A 21,161-nucleotide genomic window follows, 5' to 3' on the forward strand; every position below is an offset into this window, starting at 1 on the left:
GCTCCACCAATGTTACCCTGGATTCCCCTTATAACCGGAGGTTTCTTCTAGATCTCAAAAAGAGATTGATATATCAAAACCAAATTCAATTACAAAATATAATAATATCCTCTTCTTGGAAGTGAAGCTGCCCCATATTCCAGACTGTGGCAGGATTTTTATGTCCTCAAAATATTTTTAATAAGTTCTACTTAAAATACATCTGAGTCCCAATCTGCCTGTCCAGCACGTTGTAATGCTCTCAGGTGAAGATCTGTTCCCTGTCAATTCTCATGGGCTCTGCCAAAGGGCTCTTCTCAGTTGTCTTCTGCAGACTTGAACATAAGAATGGCGTTGTAGATCTTCAGGGCAGGACCCAGCTTGATACTGAGTATTTTAACTATGTCGCTCTGGTTCAGGAGCAGGAAGGCCTCACCATCTATCTGCTAGAGGTAGGAAACACAACATAAGATAAAGATTACCATCAAGAAATAGGCAGGATTCTCACTTCTGGTCGTTCAGTTAAACAATGTACTTTGAACTGAGGAATGAAAGTACGAACACAGCTCTGACGACTGAAACCTTGTACTTCTCCCTAGCTCTGGCACCCACACCCTGTGAGGTTCCCAGGCATGCTGCCCTTTCCACGGGTCTCAGGCCCCATCCAGCAGCCCTTTTTCTAGAAATAGAGAAGTGTGGGCAAGGCTTATGGAGAGATCATGAGGAGGATGCTGGTTCATTAGACTTTATATTCACTATAATTGCGCTAAAAAGCCAACAACTGTCAAAAATCCTACGGCCTATTCAGAATCTGTGGCCAGAAATTAGATCAGGAAACCCAGAATACGAGTCTTCAGGAGGCAGCTATCCAAGAATTAATATATTACAGTGATCTACGATGATTAGAAATATAAAATCACCATTTCCTAGTGCATTCATTACATACTGTCATCGCATAGACTCTTCAATTCCTGTTAAGCTGTTCAGGGTAAAATTTAAAGCCAAATACCCTTTTTTTCTGCTTTTTTTGGTCAGCTCTGCTAAAAACCTTACAGCTGTGAAAAGTTCCTGAGCTGTGAACATCTCGCTGCTCTCGCAACTAGGATGTCCTATGCCCATAGACAACAAGTCTCTGTTTAAAGGAGAAACAGGAGGCTATCGTGAAATCGTTTTCAATGACACTAAATGAGCTTGCTTAGCACATGGTAAAAGAGATCATGTGCTATATAAAACAAGGCATGGTAAAGATATGTAATCTGTCTGGAGTTACATACACACTCTCCTAATCCATCAGCAAGGAGATATTCCATTAGATTCAAAGTAAGCAAGCGAAAAACATACTACCTTGTGAAAATACAGGATGCTCTAGGTAGCAGCGGGTGAAATCATAACATATTATTTTAAGAAGAGGTTAAAAATTTCCTTGGGTTTACAAGAACATCCACAGAGACAACACAGATATAATTAATATAAACCCCAAGTGCTGCAGGGAAGAAGCCAAAGATTAATGGACACAGACAAACAATATCTGTCTCCCTAAGTTATTCCATTAAAGTCCATTTACAGGGACTGACAGCATCTCAGCCTCTCACTTGATGTTCACCAGTGCAGCAGACAACACCGGACACACCACTCATCCAGAATAACAATTCTTCTATTTCTGTAGTCTTCCTAACTAGAACTTTTTTGGACGTCAATGACTGGTGGAAGAGGATACATTGAACAAACTTGAACAAACATATAATTAAAGCAAAGAGCTGTAAGCCAGGAGATTTGGCTTCTCCTTCTCTAACCGCAAAAGAGACCGTTAGCAAGTTACTTAACCTCCCAGTATGTACACTGGAAATGACAGCAGTGCTCCCAGTCCACAGATGGCCATACAACGTCCCCGAATCTTATTTGCAAACTGCCCAGAGTCTACACTGCTGCAATGAACATGTTAAAAATAGCTCGAAACAAATGGACTGCTGCTTAAATTAAATAATACAGTCAAGAGTAGCAGAAAACTGCTGGAAAACAGCCCTACGTTTCAAAATGCTTTTGAGTCCAATATTATTACTATGCTTCATTTTCACTGCATTGCCTCAAAGATGCTTATTTTAAACAGACCTTCCCTGAACTGGACCTAGAAAAAGCACAATATCAGTGCCTGTGCTTTATTATTCATTTCTTTGTTCCATCTTATTTGGATGGTTTTTAAAATTCTGTGCACAATTTGTTCTCTTCGTTCCTAATGTAAGCAGCAACTTATCCCTCTCCCCCCCGCCAAGAGAAGTCTGCAAGGGATTTATTTATCCTAAATGGAGAGCACTCAAAGGCCTGATTACAGCTAATGGACAATGTGGGTGGAGATCAGCAGTCCCGTCACTCACACCTGAATTCTGGCCAAAGCCAAACTGCTAAAAGGGTTTTAATTTCAAACTGACAATTTGGTTTGAGCATAAACCTGAAAAACAACCCAAGCCCCTCTCATTTGGCACAGGGAATCATACTTGGAGGCTGCAGAAAGTAAGGTATTAAAATAGAACATGGCTATGCCGTGCTCTGAACCAGAAAGCAGTCACTGTGTTCAGGACCCATTTAAATTATGGCTAGAAGGAATAAAATACATTGTGAATGGTTGGATTCATTAGAAGATTTGCTATTTACATCTCATCTACCAAACTCTCACCTCTCAATACATCTTCACTAGAAATCAGGACGCACCTTTTACTCAGCTACACTGAAAGATTGGTTCATTCGAATAAATTTCATTATTCCCGCTATAGTCAATTAAACAGTATTCCACTATATTGTTACATTATGAATAGCGCTTTTTGCAAGCCTCCATTTCTTTTGGTTTATATTTTGTGTGTGTGCATGTTTTTTAAAACAAGGGAAAACAAAATACAGATACATAAATCCCATAAAATGCACTACAGCCTGATTCATCCTGAAAGGAAGCCAGCTCTGGGGAGCAGTCATCTATTAAAAACCTGCCCTTTACAGTCACTACGATGTGCAATGCTTTTCCTCGGTACAGAGGGTGCGCTCAGCGCCACACAGAACAGAGAAGGTACAGCCTCTTCCCTCAAGCTCTTGCAGTCAGAGCAGTAGAGCTGTGATGACAGAAGGGGAGGTGCGTCTGTGCAAATTTATCAGGGGCTCATAAAGAATCCCCAAGTCATACCTGCCATGTAACTGGAAGCTGAAGCACTCAACAGAGCCTAAGTGTCTATGATCCAGCAAAGAAGTGTGCTAAGAAAGAGGACAGCCATATCCTGCGCTAGCTGTGGTTTCTCAGAAGCCACGGTGAACGCACCACAAACAGGGAACAGAGTCCAGCCCAGCAAGTGGCAGCAAAGACAGGACGCACTGCATGCAGGAGACACCCTGATTTCCCAACCACTGCTTGTTCAAGAAAAGGTTCCCCTCCTGCTCTCACCTCAGCCATGGGGGAAGCGAGCAATTCCTGGGAAACCCTACGACTGCCAGCCTCACCAAGGGAAGCAGGCATATGTGCTCATTAGAGGGAGCAGATGAGATCTTCATTGCACCATTCCAACAGGACATCTTTATAATGATGCCAAACCCACTGCACAATAGTCCAAGACAGGATGTTAAGCATAAGCTCAGTGATTGGAACTGCAGGGGAAATTTAAAGCAGCAGAATGCAATTAGCCATGCTGGAGAATTCAGCTCGATGCTGAAGCTGCCTCCTAAATGCCACAGGCTTTTTAACGACAAGCCTGAGTGTGTCTATGCTCTCTGCACTGCAACTCCAGAGTAACGGGGTACAAAACCACCTCGCTGCCATTGGACCTGCCAGCAGCACAGCACAGGATTTGGGCAGACTTGACTTACCTCTTCCCTGAAAACAGATGCTTGTTCTTTGCAACCAGGTAAACGCTGGATAAAGCTTACCACCTGGAATTACATTTGGGAAAAGAGAAATATGGACAATTAAAATGCGGTATCATCAAGCAAAAAGCTCTTATTTCTGTATATGAGTTCTAGATGCAAGATTTAAAACTTTAATACTTACAACTCTCCCATTAATCAAGGATATATATGAAAAACATTACTGGGTTGTTGCTGCAGCACCCCTGCAAAGCATATTCTGGTTACCTATAATGCTTTCTGTATTGCCTTTTGACCATTCATCTTTCTGTAAAAGTCCAGTTTCTCCCTTGCTCAAAAGGATCTTTATAAAATATCAACACCATTTTAACAGATTAAAAGCCGTATATGGCTATACTATTTTAAACCCATCCACAACTTCATTTTCTCTACAGTATTGCTGGAAAGTAAAATTAAAAAGAAAAACCAGATTTAGACAGTTTCCCATGATGACATGCCTTTAAGAGGCAAGATAAACCAACCGAGTGAGTACTGCTGGTTTACCAACATACAGAAGGCAGAAGAGCTGGGAAGGAAGGGAGTTTTGGTTTTATTTAATCCGTGGTGGGTGCACAGGATCCATGGAACCAACAGGATTAAATGAGTAAAAGTTAATTTTACATCTCACATTAAGGAAAACCTTTCAAAGCAGGAAATCTGTTAACATTTGGAACAATCTCCCCGGAGACATGCAAGCAGCCCTTGGATTACATTATATAACACTAAGTAGTGCGAGGAGCAGTCCTGAATGCAGTGGAGGATGACTTAATATGTATTGTCTTCTCCAGCTGTAGCTTCACTGGTTCATAGAAGATTTGTATATTGAGGCATAATCAAATCAAACATCTCATGCTAATTGGACGCTCCCTTGCAGGAACAGCTCTGTTTCATGAGGCATATTCATTTGAGTTATTACAGATGTGACATTTCTTCCATGAACACAAACAGACAAACAGTTAGGAGGGGTCACTGTCAAACACGAGCTTCACGACTGTCAGACTCTCTCCTAAACTGTGTCACTGTATCTCCAGCTGATCCCACCACTTGACTAATATTCACTCCCTTCCCCCAGTTCCGACCACGCAGGAACGGAGCTGTCAGCGTGCCCTCCGGTTTTGCTCTACCCTGGCAGAAGCCGATTTTTGTGAACAGCTCTGACTCCCATTGTTTCTGTTACATCATCTGAAAGCAGAGCACCCCTCTCATGTTTCGCCCTTATCTTCTGCTAGTAGCGACAGCTCCATTTTAAAGGGAACCCCTAAAAACCACATCTCCATCGGGCAGTGACCCCAAATCTTCTTCTGTAGAAATGCAAACTCCTATTATAAACAAATAACGAAATACTACTTTCCTTTTGAATCCCCCCACTCCTTATAATTAAAATACAAATGAAAATCCTACTGCAGGGTCTGGTACCTTCCAGAATTTAAGAGACAGTTGCACCCCTGGGGGCAAGACGGTAAGTGCCATTTAGTGCCTATGGTATTGAGAGGCTGGTAGAAATCTCTGGGGAATGATCTGAGCTTGCCTTGCTCCTGTGTCCTTCCCTGCACAATCGCTGCTGGCTACTGTCACGGACACTGAGTGACGGGCCTTTGATCCGTCCCAGAAGTCATTTGTACAGACACGGCAAGCACTCTGTGCCACAAGAGTGGACTTTTAAACAAACAGGAGCCCTGGGGTTTACCAGAAATGGAGAAAAGAGAGGGAAGGAGGATGCAAGAGGAGAATACAGGAGAGAAGGTCCCCAGGGTGCGAACCAGACCCCAGGTTCCACCGAGCCACAGTGACCTGCCTGGCCCATCACTGCTGGGGGAGGAGAGTCCCCAAACCAAGACGTGGCGGTTGAGGGACAAGGGAGGCTCGGGTGTACAAGGCCAAAACACAGTAACGCCATGTGCTACAGGAAACCAACACAGCCCCACAACAGTGGCAGTGAAGCCCTGAACCAAGGGAAAGGGTGAGGCCGGAGGGGCTCAAGATGAGGGTGGGAGAGGTCTTGGACAGGTTATGAGCACAGTGGGATCAGGCAGATCAGGGCTTTTCCTTTGAGGAGGTGAATGCCTGCCTGCCCTTCCTCCTAGTAACAGCCTCAGTGCTCACAGAGCTATCTGGTGGAAGCGTCTTCCACTACGACTGCATATTGGTAAAGGGAAGGGGGCTGAAAAAGAGCTTTATGTAATTCTGAGAACATCTTAGAAACTCCATGCAATCCATATGGAAGGTGCTGATGCAATCCCAGATGTGTGTGATATATTGAAATCAGCACAGTATCAGTAGACCTTTTTGGTAAAATTTGAAGGTAGTCTCATACGGCACTCCTTTAATATCAAGCTACAGCAGGACTGACAACCCCTGGTGAGACTATGTGGAGAGAGGCTGAGCTTAACTGGGATTTAGTAACCCACAAGCAATTAGCACAAGGACAGTCTCCCCCCAAGGTATTAGCATCTGATGCAGGATTAACTAATGAACAATGTAACTCAAGCACGTATTAATGTTCTTCTGTGATTCAATATCCTTCACTAGCTCTGCTCTGAAAACATGACAGGAAGCTTTCAATAAATAACAAAGCTGCGTTAAAGTACCTACTCTTGTGGACTGTTCAGTGTTACCAAGAGTTTTTTAGCTTGAGGGCCCCTAAATACTGCTGCTGCTCTGCCATTTCAGCTGTTCTCAACCAACTGAGAATTAAAGCAACATCTTTTTCCTTAATGTGGGTTTTATAAAATAAAAACAGTTCTTCAGTCTGAAAACAAAGGAGAATTTTACACCCCCGTTGCTCTTGTTTCCAATCAGCAGAATGATCTCCTTTGTGCAGCAGAGTTCAAAGCACAACCCAAAGGCAAATGTTTGCCCTGTAGGAAGATGTTAGGAGCCCAAATGCCGACAGATCAAATCCACTTTGGACTCACTAAAACACAGTCAGTCCTGCTGCTTTCATCTTCCAGACCTGCGGCTACATTTCACTGCACATACTGATCCTGCAAGTGCTCATACAGAGGCCAAATTGATTCCCATGGGAATTTGTGATGAACATAATTTGCAAAACTGGATCCACTTTACTGAAATTCAAGACAAAACCTTTAACGACTTCAGGCAGTCCATTCTGGTGCTGCAACTGATCTTTTTAATGTGCCATTCACACTCCTACTGGCAGTCAAAACTTCATCAGTTGTTTCAGGCTGCAGCACGGAGCACAGTTCAGTGTATCCTGGGTTTTGAATTGCTATATCCAGAGTGCCCTGCATTCATGCCCTGTGGTCCCTGCTTACATTCATCCGTTATCAAACTAATATCCCAGTTAAATTTACCCAGCAGTTGCTTTAAAGGTCAACTGCAAAGGACAAATTTTATTTGGCTTGTATCCTGACTCTGTTCTTCCATGAACTGGCCAACATGTTTTATCCAAAAGAAAGAGATTCTGATTTTCATGTCAGAGGATTAACTGCTTCTGCCTTTATTGATTTTCTAAAAGACCTTTTGGAAAAATCATTGGAAGCTTTCTCAAAAGAAGGATACGAACAGCAAATCTTTCAGAGAGATTTCTTCCTCCTTGCTATGAATTTAATTCAAACACACATTCATTTCCAAAAAACCCCCCAAAAACCCAACAAAAAAGGACCAAGTTTTAAAACAGCCACACTAATTGCTCTAACCCCTTCACAATTGCTGTGGTTCCCATCTCCTGTGACACTGCAATCCTGCCAGACTCCTAGCAGTCCTCCAACATGAAGAGCAAAGTCAAGACTGGATTTATCTGATGTAAGAGGCTCTTAGGGAAAATGCACTTTCTAAAAGTCTCTGAAGATCCTCTATGCATCAAGAACAACGACACCTTTTTCCTGCTTTGCAGATTACTTACATCCTTGCAAGCGCAACATTACAGCACATTTCTCTTGAATTAAATGGCCTGCGATTAAGCGCCAGGATCCAAATTGTCACCGCTTCCCAAGTGGAGACACAAATATTATTTATGCCCAAGGCATCGAGGCAAAACCAACTACTCAGCACACAAAAGATACCAGCTTTTTCACACGCCACCTAATTACAGGAGACATCTCAAGAGCTAGGACTGCAGAGACATATCCCCAGCTGCACAGCCACCTCTGCCAGAAATCAGGTCAGGCTGTGGGCAGTTTTGTTCCAGGGTAATCAGGCAGGGAGATGCAGGAGGAGTGGGCATGCACAGTGCAGTTTGGAATGATCTGCAATGTAAAAGTGAATCAGCAACAAAGTCACAGGAGAGGGGGAGGGAGATCAGAGAGAAAGGGAATCTGCTGTCAGAATCATGTTTCAGGCCTGAGGACTAAAAGATCAAGTGGTAAATAAACAAACAAACAAAGGATGGGAATCCTATTTGGGGAAATAAGCCCTGGACACCAGAGGGTTAATAGGGATCCTTCCCCTCCCTTATAGAGGGACTTGGGTATAACTTCTAGCTGAGTCAGCTATGGCATATGCAAAGCAAATAGAAAAGCATTGCCTACGAAAGGAAAGAAAATGAAGATGTCTTCCAATTAGCACTCCAGAAGAGGAGGACTCTGTCATTCCCGCACCCCAAGAGAGCAGAACAGGGAACAGGTAACTCACCTCTTCCACAGTCCATTTGGCCACGTGTTTGGCTGTGAGGCCCGAGACCTCTGGCAAGAGCTTGCAGTGCTGCTCCCAGCAGAGGTGGAGGCGGTGGGTCGGGTTAGAGGCCAGGGAAGGCATGAAGATGGACTGGTGGAGGGCCTGCTGGAGATCCAAATCAGGGTCTGGAAAAGGAAACGAGACAAGTCAGAGCGAGGCTTCAAGTAGGAGCAAGAACAACAAAGCAGGAGGAAGGGTCACACTCTGGAGGGAAAAGCAAGGCAGGGCGAGCAGACGGCCAGGCACAGCTACTGCATGGCACACTGAGCTTTCAGGGCGTTCTTCCCACCCTCCCGAGAAGGAGAAAGAAAAAAAAAGATAAGATAAGATTGCCCGGCTGGAGGCTTTATCGTTAGCTTCTTCCTTGGAAAATGATGTCATGCTGCTAACAGAGAAGATGTTTGCAGCGTTTTATTGACAAGGTGGAGGAGTTCTGGTAACAGCATCTTCGGCTAGAAACTAATGGCATCGTTCCAGCTCACAGCTGTAGCCAGCCTGCGAAGAGCGCTAGGCGTGCCAGCTGATGGCCTGGGCTCGCAGCCTCCCCAGGAGACTCCCAGGCCAGGAGTGCTGCAAGTTACCTCCAGACATCAACTCCCTCCTCATGTGTCAAGTGACAGTGACAGAGGCTTTAAAAATCAAGGCAAAAAAAGGAAGAAATCACCCCTCCCTAATGAGATCACTCGAGCAGTGCAGAGTCATGGTCCTACAGGGACTTGCCTGGTTATACAACAGGAAGCAAAGCAGAGGATGGAAACAAGATGGGAAACATTCCTCTGGTTTACAGCGGTTAACGTGTGCTGTCCCCTCGCCCCCCACCCGGCCAGGCTGTGTGCAGGGTGCGCAGGCTGCCCGGCGCCATCCCGTGGCAACCATACAAAATTCCCATTTTGTTCCTGCCTTCAGAAGGGTTTGGCATGCCCAGCACCGGTACGGCTGCCACTCGCCTCTGCTGGGTTTGCTCAGTGTTAGAACAAACGGTTGTTAGTAGGATGGTGTGTAAGGATCCGTGGGGTGCGCCAGTTGCTACATGTAAAGCACAAAGGAAAATAGTATGATAAAGAAAAAGCAAATTTCCATGATTTGCCTGCTCCTCACCAGCCGAGGTGAAAGCAGCGCTGGAGGTAGAGCCTAGCAAAAGGTCACTCCCCTGTCCCCAGCTGTGTCACCTTACATCATTTCCACCTCCCTAAAGGATGTGGGACAGCATCACATACAGGTCTCTAATAATGAGACCAGAGGGGGAGGATTAAAAAACAGTAAAGCCTGAGTAAGAACTGCTCAGTTCAGGAGCTGATGCTCCTGCCAGGGCTGTCACCTACTCCTCACCTGCCTCCCCCACCTCCCTGCCGCAGGAGGTCCTATTTGTGCCCAAGGTTTTACCTACTGCCACGTCCCTGCTGGGTGGGCACTGCTTCTATCACAGACTGTCTCCTTTTCTTCACTAAGCCCAAATCCTCAGGGGTAAGCGTCCAAACCACGATCTAAACAAATTACTTTCCCTTTGAGAAGGAAGCAGTGTTCTAATAGTTTAAATATAGATGGGATGAAAGCTCTGGGTAATCGTGAAATTACAGGTCAGTGGATTATTGCAGAATTTCCCTCCACTGATTTCCATCATTCTGCTTAAGGTGAATGCGAAGGGAAAGCAGACAGCTTTCCCTGCCAGCTGCAACTGCAGCTCATAGCTGGCAGACTTCTCCAGCTCTGACTGCAGAAGTCAGCACTAGGTAAAAATGAGTATTTAAAAAAAAAAAAAAAAGCTAGGCACCTGTCCCTGTTTGTGCCTGCTTAGCTATTTTTGATTGGAGACTTATTACCATGTTAAATCCTCCTAAAAGCCTGGTCAGCTTGGTTCTCTGAAATGGCTTTTTATAGTAAATCTGAAAGTTAAGCATATGGTTTGCTAAAGTGATAGCAGAAAGCTTCTCTTAAAACTTAATCTGTCACGTACCAGAAAAAAAAAAGGCATTGTTTTTCCATTCAATTTTTTGGGTCTTTTTTCATTCTTAGGAGAACCTTAAAAAAGTCACCATCCAAAATGATTCTAATTATGTTTCTGAATACCCAGTGGGGTCTAAAGAACTGACACTATCTGCCAGGTTTTGACCAAGTCTCCCTTGTCACCTCTGCTGGCTCTGTCAGCAGAACGGTCACCGACTGCTTGAGGAACAGAAACCCCTTGCCACTTCCGAAGAGTAGGCAGTGGTACAAGAGACAGTGCAAGCTTGTCTTCTCAGTTAATAAATGTGAGGCTTCACTCTACAAAGTATTAAACCTATTAATCCTTTTACTTCAAAGTAACTTTACCTTTCCTCCTCATTTTAAAGGAAGAAAAACTACCATTACAATCACCTCCAGCATGTGCTTTCTCTTGACTGTAGAATTGAAGACAAAAAAGCCGTAAAGTTTTAAATGTTCCTTGTGACTGTGCTATATTGCACATCTATGCACATACACAGAAAAAGAAATAAAATTTAACCAACCTTTCCCATTGCTTTCCTGTTTCACCAGCTGGAACTTTATATAGGCATGCGAGCACCCAAGCCTGTAAGCATCAATTACAAAACATTTCAAAAGATACAAAAATTTATACAATTTCTTCTCTCTACAGAGACTAATGGGACTTTTAGGAACCAAAACCTTTTCCCTCTTAAAATAAGCAATAGCACTGCTCTGTCCCTGACCTCTCTCTCTAAGCTAAGGACTGTGCTATTAAATTCATGGCTAGAACTCAGATTTGAGTTTACTGCAGGAAAGAGTGGGCCCAAAATAATGGGAGGAAGGGAGGAGATTTACCATGTCATTCTAAAACCCTATGCTGCAAATCTCTGATCAAACTGGGTTGTTCTAAGTTATGATTTACATCTGTATGTCAGATATAGCAGCAGCATCAAGAAACACAACTGTTAATGCATGAAAATACATTGCAAAAGTCCTATTTACTTTTTTGGTTTGGCTTTGATGTCTGCAGAGGAATCTTCTTCTACCCAGTCTCTCTCTTGGTTGTTTTCAGACTGTTCCGACAGACTGTGAACACTGCTTTGACACGACTTTTCACTGTCTTGTGTGGATTTTCTGGAAAGACAGATAAATGATAGTAGCTAAGCTGCCATCCTCTGTTCCCTCTTCCCGCAGGAGAGCGAAGCTGGCTGCTCCTTGCAAGTGAGAGCAAGAGCTACCACCTAGTGGTAGAAGCTTTCCTCTCCCCGCACCATGACTGGCCAGCACAAAGTGCTTTTTTACTCTTCAGCGCGGATTGAGAGAGATTATGTGAAATAAATCAGCCCCTGTGGACTGAGGCGTTGATCCCAGCGGCTACGAGAAACCCGCTGAAGCACGTGTTATGGTGAAATCAAGAGATTTAAGATTTTTGAATCTTGATACCTCCAGATAACATTTAAGAGTCTCCATGACTTGAGTTTGATACAGAAACTGAGCTACACAGTTGCTCAAGGAAGGACAAGCAGCAGGGTGTTACCAGATTTGCATACTGAATTCAGACCTCCCACTATCAGGAAATTAAATACTTAGAAGAACAGAAATAAATTACAATTTTAGAATGTCATTTATTCTGGGAGAATCCCAAAGCTCCTGAGAGAGCTTTATGGTAACAGTGCCATCGAAATGCAATCAGTTCTGGTGTTAAAATTAGGAAATGCAGACGCCTGCACATTTCTGGGATGGGCGGAGTCAAACTTTAGCCATGTATGCCAGGGAGGGGAGAGAAGTATTCCTTTTTTCTGGCCAAATATTATAACTCTAAGGAAATAAATGAACTTTAAAATGTACATTAGCCTTCATATACAACAAAGACCAAACGTATTGCTGGAGTTTGCCCTAGTGAGACTGGATTTGTACAGACTAAAAGTGACAACAATAAAAGCCTTCATGTCCAGGTCTGCCCCATGACACATTATAACTGCCTGCTGCAGTCCAAGAAGGAATACACAGTTTGCTTCAATGCTACTCAATTCCAAGATTTTCATGTAAGAAAATAAAATATCTGAAGGAGCATAACTTGTTTGCCAAGTGATACACATATAGTCATTACGCCTACCAGTGTAATGCAGCCGACTCTGGGGTGGATTGCAGTTACCGTTTAATAGTGCAAAATAACCTTGCTTGACAGTTTTAGGACAGGAAACGAAGGAAAAGAATATATTTTAAATTGAAACAGCAAGAAAAAATTTATGGAGACAGAATGCAATTTCCTTTGTTGGAATGTGACCAGACCAGCAGGATTAAGGAATCAAGAAACCTATTAAGGCATACGAGGGTATAAAAGTGCACTGCTCTGTGTTAAGAGTGTCTGGGGCATGGGTCAATATTAGAGACAGATGAACTCAATGCTCTGCTGCTTCTCTGCCAATTCCTGTGGTTTTCAGCCTTGTAAAATGGTTTTTCTCCCCAGTACCTGCCCAACAAAAGGGTTCAGCTCACCTGGATTGTGGAGAGTCCTCCTGTGAAGACTCTCCTGCTCCCAACAGAAACGGGGCAGGAGTCTCCAGCCTCTTGGCTTTCTGCATGCTATTGCTAGGGGAAGGTCTCTCCCCACTCAGGCGGTCCTGTAACAAGTTTTCTCTGTTGAGGTTCACATCAGAATATGGGCAGCCAACCAACCTGTGTTAAAGAAAAAAAGAAAAAAAAAAGAGAGAAAAAAATGACAATGCATGTTTTTAAGTCTTACCAGCCTCAGGCAGACATAACCATCAACAAACCTGGAAAAAGTGAGGCCAAAAGCACTCAGGGAGATGTTATTACCCAGCTTTCGGTGTGGGAAAGCAGGGGACTACATGGCAGAATTAGAACCCAAAGTCATGTTTTTAAACAGTCACCTCAGAGAACAAGAAGAGCTCTTTGTCTGTTACCTATTTGACTGAACACTATTTCATGAAACAGGAGAGTCCTGCAACTTTCACTCTGAAAAATCCAAAGTCATTTACCACATTATATACTACTAGATCTTCAGAGCTCCCATCTGAGGTTGTTTCTTTGCTCTTTAAAACAGTTTACTCGAGAAAAACCTTCCTTTTCCAAGAGCACATAAGAAATCAAAAGGCAGAGCACAAAACATGAGCTAGCTCTCCTCACTCTTACACTTTAATAATCTACCCACACTCTCTCCCTCTTTAACTGTCTCCTTGCATGCTGTTCTTGGGTATATTATTTCACCAAAAAAAATCCTTCAGAAATGCCAGAATGTAGAAATTGGAGTGAATTAATCTATGTTGGATTGCATTGCAGTTGTAATGATTATACTGGTATAAACAGAATTTATGATGAAACAGCACATTTAGACACAAGAGGGAGCTGCAATTGCAGTTATAACTATCTCCAGAATAAACACCCTGAGATAATTTCAGTGCAGTGCAGGTGCTTGTTGCTGCATTATTATTATGAACAGCAGTCGGACTCTTGCAGGCAGAACCCTTATAAGATGATCTCATATACATACGTATAATGTGTTCCATATCGTGGTCCCCTGACATGACCGATACCATGGCAGCCTGGAGTAGGACATGCTTGCCCCACTGTTCCCACTCGATCAACAGCACCTGGTAATAAAAAAAAAAAGTTAAACAGATCTGTAAGATGCTCCCTGCATCTGAAGAGCAGACTGCACTTAGCAGAGTCATTCAACATAACAGTATGATGTCATCTACTTTACCTAGAGGGACTTGCAAAGCATGTCCAGTTTTTGCACACCAGCCTACTGGATGAACATCAGGGCTGTCTGCGTCGACCCAGAAATCATAATTACGGTCCCAACCATCAAAATGTATCTAAAAGAAGCACACAGTCTCAGCGAGAGATACAGTTAAGGACATGACTCAGCTTTTATTTTAACTTCCCCCTTTGTTTCACCTTGCTCAGCTTGGGGCTGATTCATTCAATCTTTCAGTCAAGCATAATTGTCCTTTGTGCTCAGTGTAACTATTTGTTTTCCTGACCCCTGCATCTATGTTTTACAGAACAACCAGATTCTGGTGACACAGCCAAACCACAGGGTCTGCAAGAAAGCACAGACCATAGGGTGCTCCAGCACACTCTGTACTCGAAGACTAAATCTATGCAAACAGAATTGCTTATTTAATTGTTTTGTTTTCTGAGGATCCCAAACACCATAAAAGCCAACAAGTTCAGTGAGTTTGGCAGTGAACAAGATAAAATCTTCTGCTCGACAAAGGGACTGGTAATAGTTAGCTCAGATCCAGGTCAGGTTAACAGAAGACGAAGGATCACTGCAGTTTAAAGGCTACTGGGTTGTCTATGTGGCATAGTTTCAAACAACTGTATGAACTGAGTATCATGCTAGTATATATGTGCAGAACTTGACTTTTGCTTGCAATCACAGCAATGAGACTGAGAATCAAATGGCTGATGGATAGGGAACTCTATTCCTGCCCACATAATCACCCTTTGGGAAGGAGACCTGTGGCCAAGGACCCTCCATCAGTGCAGCCTCTACTTTAGCTGGCCGATACTTAATCTCTCAGAAGCCAAAGTACACCAGATTTTTCTGACAATATATTAATGTGAAAAGAATTAGTTAAAATGCATCGATGTAACAAATTCCCACTGGAGAATGAAGCCACTCACTACACGTGCCAGGGTTTAATTTGCTTTGCGTTTTCCTTTAAATATGCTAGGGAAAAAAAATTGTCAGGTAGCTTCCCACCAGCAGAACATTAATGCTGCCTTCAGTCTCACTGATCACACAGAAACCGCTAAGAGATGGAAAATCATGCTGTCAAATGTTATTTCAAAATAGTTACATTAAAACAGTAACTAACAATACCAGGCAATTCCATCAGATTTCAACAGGACAAAACAACAGAAATCATTTCCAGTTAGGCAGGCCTGTAGGCTAGATCATCTGGAAGGCGTTTGTTTGCTACTCCTCATACCAAATGGATATTTTTTCTGTACTGCCAATCACTATACTCCTCAGCACAAGGGCTCTGCACTTTGAAGCAAGGTCATACCTTAACGCGATGGTCGTCTTTGTCAACTATTGTTGCCACTCTTATCAAGATGGGATTTCTTCTGTCCACAGCCTCTAACTTCATATTAACTTGGAATCCGTGAGCAGGACGCTGTAAGAGAGGATTGTAAGCAGAATGCTAAAAAGTCTGGGTGTTCAGAGCTAGTCACCTGCTCTGAATAAAATGCGCTGAAGTTTTCATCTACCATTCAAATCCCTTTGCAGCTTTGGCCCCTGATCTCACACAGCAGACTGCTTCAGAGGTTAAAATCAGTTTCCTCGAGGATTAAGCTGTCTGTTTGTCAGCAGCCCAAAACTACTCGTGAGGAAGTTTGACCTTTCTCAGCGCAGAGGAGCATTTCACAGCCAGGGCAAGAGGCACTTCCCTAACAGAAAAAAGGCCAGATACACAAGCTCCACCAACACACAGACTCCGCAGTCTGACAGCAAAACTCCCAAACACAGCAGAGAGATGATCTCACATCTGACAAGGACAGTGGCCAGTTCACCACTGTCTTACACCTGAAACACACCACCACCACGTGACATCTCTCTTCATTACACTATATGTCACATCCTTCTTGGAATCTGGATATTACAGAGTTACCTTCATTAAGCAGGTTACTTCCTACTTCTTATGACGACAACTGCATCTGCTTGTTAACGACGGTTGCTGAGAACTGTGGTGCTGGGACTCGAGAGCAGCGCCAGCCACCGGAGCCTCCCATCTGCAGTTGCCGACTTACCCTTTTTCTCCCAAACCCCAGCGGTCAAACTATTTTGTAAAAACTCCAGAATGTCCTTTGACCTGATGCGTGCCCTTTGCAGCACCCACCGATGTAAACCTCCAAGTAACAGACAGCGTTTACCAATTTTTCCATTTATCTTTAAATGACTGACTGCAAATCCCTTTTCTGACCTCCTCAGCTGGGGGTTATGGAGCACTGGATACTCATTCAAAACACATCCTTCTTCACTTCTGCACACAAAGGTCAAGATTTTAGCAAGAGATGATAGATCATGTCTTTGAACAAGATCAGATTAATGAAAAGATGTTTCTAATCACTCTTCCCTCACAACCTTCCTCACCCTTTTTACTGCCAGTAGCTGGGGGCAGGGAAGGAGGTCCACTTCTGAGCAAAGGGGATTACACACTCCAAGTTTCTCTTTGGTCTTTTCACCTGGATGCAGACATTTATCCATAGGCTTTCAGCCAAACGACACACCAGAAGCCAGACAATCTAAACTGCTTTTAGTTTTAAGAGCATCTTATTGAACGAGCAACCTTGTCGGACTTCCTTGAGGAAGGAGCCTGAGTGCTAGATAACAAAACCCTGCCCAGAAGATGAGCAGGGCTATTTGTTGAAGTCTTGCTGAAGGCTTGCTGCCTTTTTGGCAATGGCTTCTGAATGTTTTTGAATTGACAGCCCAAGACAATGGGCTGAAATAGCGATGCTTACGAGGAAGCTGTCTCCTCCTGCGTTTTTGGGTGGAGGAGAAGGCAGAAATCCAGACACAAAATGTGCTATTTGTGCTGATAATCAGTGTCTTCAGACTACATAAGACAGCTCTTGAAAACTGTTAAAAACTAATTCCGTGAGAAATGCCTGTTCTGGCTCTCAACCCATATTTTTATGTACTGATTTCCCGTAATTGCTAGCTGGAATAATAATAATAATAAAAAAAAAAATCAATAACTGTGCCATGTATTTGCACTTCAGACCAACTAAGCCAGAAAAATAACGAGGTTTGATCTTGAAAGAGTTCTATTAACTGTTGATATATCAAATGCCATTTTTTTTCTGTCTCATTTTTGAAACACAGTCTTGGATGCTAATTTATATTCTGGAGTTTCATGAGAGCCAGAATTGGCCCTTCTGCTATTCTCTCAAAGCCAGATACCTGAAGGAGCAAAGCAATGGCTGCAGACAGTATGTTAAACAGGAAAAGAGTCAAACAAGGCAGCTGCATTCCCCCTTGGGAAGACACTTCACTTTGGAAGAATCCAAAAAAGGGAGTAACTAGTATTGAAAAGGCTTCCTGTCCTGAGCAAAGCTCTGTTATCTTCGGGTGACATTTCTCAACACATTTTATATTCTGAAAATCTGAGGAAAGAATGCTGCAATGACAGGTTACTGAGGACTTCAGACTGGGAGTTTTAAGTAAGTTGTACTTCGCTGTTTCTTTTTGTATCATGAAGAGTTTTACTATCTTTCCAAAATACTTGTCTCTACAAAACTACTTCTATTGTTCATCTATTGTGTAGAAAACCAACTGCTGCATTCTTTCGCTCTTGCATTCTGAAGGTTCTTGTTTCTAGCACTGTTGGGATTTTACGAGCACGGTGCAGAAAAAGGCTGAGCCTACCCTGGGGGCAACAAATGTGTCCTACTGACAAGTTTCACTCATTATCCTGCACACTGGCTCCGAGGTGCTTCACATGCTGCGCTGCATGATCGAAGATGCTGTCTGCCCAACTCTGGAAAACCTTAATCCAAGGGATGTCTTGGAATTCCAGTGTGCTGCAGATGTCTCCAGCTGTGGCCTTACAGTTCTATAAACAGGCAAAAACAGCCTCTTCCTCCTCCCTCATGCCCACCTTGCAACCTACAACAATTTCAAATGGACACCTGCTGAAATCTAGCAATTATCAAACTTGTCTGGCTGGATTTTTACCTCCCTTATCTGAGGCCTCCCTGATTGCTTTTCCTCCTCAGTCCCAAAGAGCTTACCGACAAAATACATGGGAGGGCATCAGGTATTAACCTGCAACTCTAACTTCATCGAAAAGAATCAAGACAAGTGTCACAATGGCACAGGAAAGTTTTTAAACATATTGCAAAGTTTAGCAAGGTAAGCCAGCAGTGCGGAAGAAGCTGCTAAGAAAAAAATAAATCAACTTTAAAGTATGAGGGTTTTTTTATGAAGTTACTTTAAAGGCTTTTGTTTTGTTTCCGCTCACAGTGAGCTTCCAGACAAATGCACTGAACTTCAATGTAGGAAACAAAAGCTCATGCTCCCAAGGTTGAGAGAATTATCTTCAGATTTAGTCTGCAGGATGATCTTACTCCATCTAGGAGTTTGGCAGAGATGCTCTATCATCTGTTAGTACGTTTATTTCTGTGGAGGGCACAGCTGGCTCCTCCCTAGAAGAACTAAGATCATATAAGTAGAACATGTAAGTATGTAGAACATAAAAGTCCTTGATAGGAACTTCTCACTCTACCTTAATTCCAGCCTCACCAACCAAGGGAAGAAAGATTTCCACAACTGCAAGGTGAAAGTATTTTAGAGAAGTTTTAAAAACTTCATGCAGAGGGGACACCTGATCGAGGAAGTGCACACTTCTCATTCCCCCTCAAACATGTACACACACTCCACCTCTTCCTCCTTCCCCTCCAAATGTCCCCAGCTGCAGGCCAATGATATCCACTTCTGACCCCCATGAAGGCAGAGTCTGGAAAGTCTGTCCAACCAGCATCAGTCCTGCTCAGATGTCAACTGGGAGATCCCCTCTGCTCACGCAGTCAGACCTCAAGCAGAAGACCAGTTCTTTCTCCTCACCATGCCCTCTGTGAGGCAAGGTACTGCCCTTCACACGTTCCTCTGAAAGCTACAATTATCTGTGTGGACTGAAGGCTCTTCCCTTAAATCTGCTAATGGAGCAACTGAAGACGTTTAGTGAAAAATTCTTTCCAAGACAGCTTTTCATGGCGTTTTTTTTTTTTTTTAAAATCTTCTAGTCTGCTGTGTGTTTTGTTTTAGCAGCAATGAGAGATGATCTTAAACTCAGGCTCAAAGTAAAGAAAACAGTTTCACCCTCTTGGCACAGACATGGTTGAACCACCATCAAATAAAGCGTCTAGCAAGAAAGGGTAGATAACAGCAATTTCCCCTACCCTCCTGATCTAGGACAATCAAAGAGATTCACAAACCAGTTTGAATGCTCTTGCTGGGGCTGCCTGGGAATTAGTTTCTTCCAAGTATTTCTCCCATGAGAAGGCTTTGGAATCCTTGTATCCTGAAAAAAAAAGAGAATTAACATTTAAGTAAGAAAAAACCCACATTTGTTGTTACAAACAACAGAAAAGCAGCTATGTAACACATGGCTATTATGTTAATTTAGTACTTAACAATGGATGGCGCTGGAAAGTGGTCTGTTTATTCATACACACCACTTACAGCACACACAGCAGCACTGCATGTTTCCCTAGCTTCTACACAGGGCTTTAACCCTGACCTGAAAAACCTGAGAAGTTCATTTCTGTACAGCTTAATCAATTCTTATTGTCTAGAGAAAGCTGCCAGTGAAGAGCTAGTCAGAGGATTCTGTGATGTGCAATGGCATCACTAAATTAATTTCCTATTTTATTAACTATGCTATGTGTGAGTGCCTCTAGGACTGTAGAAACTTCTTGTCTCCTCACTGCCTACTCACCCATACCTGAGCAAAACTAGCAGTCTGGAGGCAAAAGGCTCCATCGCCATTACCGTAATCTCAGACATCTACGTGGGTGTGCTACTCTAACAACAATGGGATGCCTCTCCCTGGCAGCTACATTTAAGAAACTGCTCTACTTTTTTTCCTCTTCCTATTTCAGTATTTTTTAACCTCAGTATTGTTTCCTTTTGGCAGGAAGGTGCAATGACTAAATGCATAGACAGTCTGCGAATTGCTGCACGTAAATCTGTCAGCAGAGAAATCAGGACTGACTGCAGATTCTGCAGGGGGCCCGGGCAATCACGATATGAGTAGGGGAGCTGCACACCACAGCCTTGTTGCATGTTCCAGGAGCAGGAACAGATGTGGTGTTGCTGAAGAGTAAGTGTTTACAGCCCCTTTTGCATCTGCAGCAAAGGCACAGAGGCGAATTCCTCCAATGCAGAGGGATCTTGTAGTGCCACCCACTCTACTAAACTTGATATGCAGTAATTACAGAAATTCTTGCTCCAGGGCTGTCAATCTAGCAAACAGCAGACATAATTTTTTTATTTTTGTTATTTTTAAGGTGAATAAGCACTTCCCAGGCCTGAAAACAACATCAATTTTCCTGTAGGTTCTGTCCTTTTTCATTTGCCAACATTCTCTTCATTTACTGAATTCCAGTGCAGCAGAAAGAGATGTGGCTTCAGTTACTCCTTCATTTCCAGAAATTCCATCTTAGCATCTATGAAATCATTATACTGATTCCTCTTTCTTCCAGCTCACCTTAAAGGAAATGCTGCAAATACTTCAAAGTTCTTTCCCTTCTGAAATGAAATTCAATTACAAATTACCAAACCCCGTTCCATTTTTTGAAAGAGCTATGAAACAAAATAAAATGCAATGGCAGAAAGTATGAACAGTAATATTGTTCAGTCAGTAGAGAAAAGAGTACTGAATGGAACCTGTAACTTGCAAATACGTAATTGTGTGGAAGATAAAGCTTGCAGGTTTTTTGACTGAGGCAGGAAATAAGTCTCACTTTCAACATACCAGGTGGTGTTGTCAGTGGGGTTCCAGTTTCTTGGCAGTAGCCAACAGGACGAATATATGGGCTGCTAGCTTCACACCTGAATCAAAGAGGGAAAGTTGGCACCAGTCAATTTTAAAGCAAAAAGAAAAGCAGAATTTCAAATGCCGTCTGATATGCCTTTGCTGGGTTAGCAGATGCTTTCAGTGGGTGTGATCATGGTGTAA

The 21,161-nt window shown here is 43.1% G+C and overlaps 1 protein-coding gene across 1 annotated transcript in view; it reads right to left on the reverse strand.

The window, feature by feature from the left end:
• Nucleotides 1-252: 252 nt before the first annotated feature.
• LOC104259393 (lethal(3)malignant brain tumor-like protein 4) overlaps nucleotides 253-21,161 on the reverse strand; it is a 37,238-nt gene continuing 16,329 nt past the window's right edge. The window contains exons 11-21 of the mRNA XM_059830805.1: nucleotides 20,958-21,034; nucleotides 19,417-19,502; nucleotides 15,483-15,593; nucleotides 14,165-14,279; nucleotides 13,952-14,051; nucleotides 12,937-13,116; nucleotides 11,440-11,571; nucleotides 10,980-11,041; nucleotides 8,452-8,618; nucleotides 3,823-3,885; nucleotides 253-425 (exon numbers count right to left, since the gene is read on the reverse strand). Coding sequence (XP_059686788.1) covers nucleotides 297-425; nucleotides 3,823-3,885; nucleotides 8,452-8,618; nucleotides 10,980-11,041; nucleotides 11,440-11,571; nucleotides 12,937-13,116; nucleotides 13,952-14,051; nucleotides 14,165-14,279; nucleotides 15,483-15,593; nucleotides 19,417-19,502; nucleotides 20,958-21,034 — 1,222 coding nt within the window. The 3' untranslated portion in view covers nucleotides 253-296. The remainder of the gene's footprint in view (nucleotides 426-3,822; nucleotides 3,886-8,451; nucleotides 8,619-10,979; nucleotides 11,042-11,439; nucleotides 11,572-12,936; nucleotides 13,117-13,951; nucleotides 14,052-14,164; nucleotides 14,280-15,482; nucleotides 15,594-19,416; nucleotides 19,503-20,957; nucleotides 21,035-21,161) is intronic.

This window comes from Gavia stellata, chromosome 29, assembly GCF_030936135.1.
Source record: "Gavia stellata isolate bGavSte3 chromosome 29, bGavSte3.hap2, whole genome shotgun sequence".
Taxonomy (NCBI): Eukaryota; Metazoa; Chordata; class Aves; order Gaviiformes; family Gaviidae; genus Gavia; species Gavia stellata.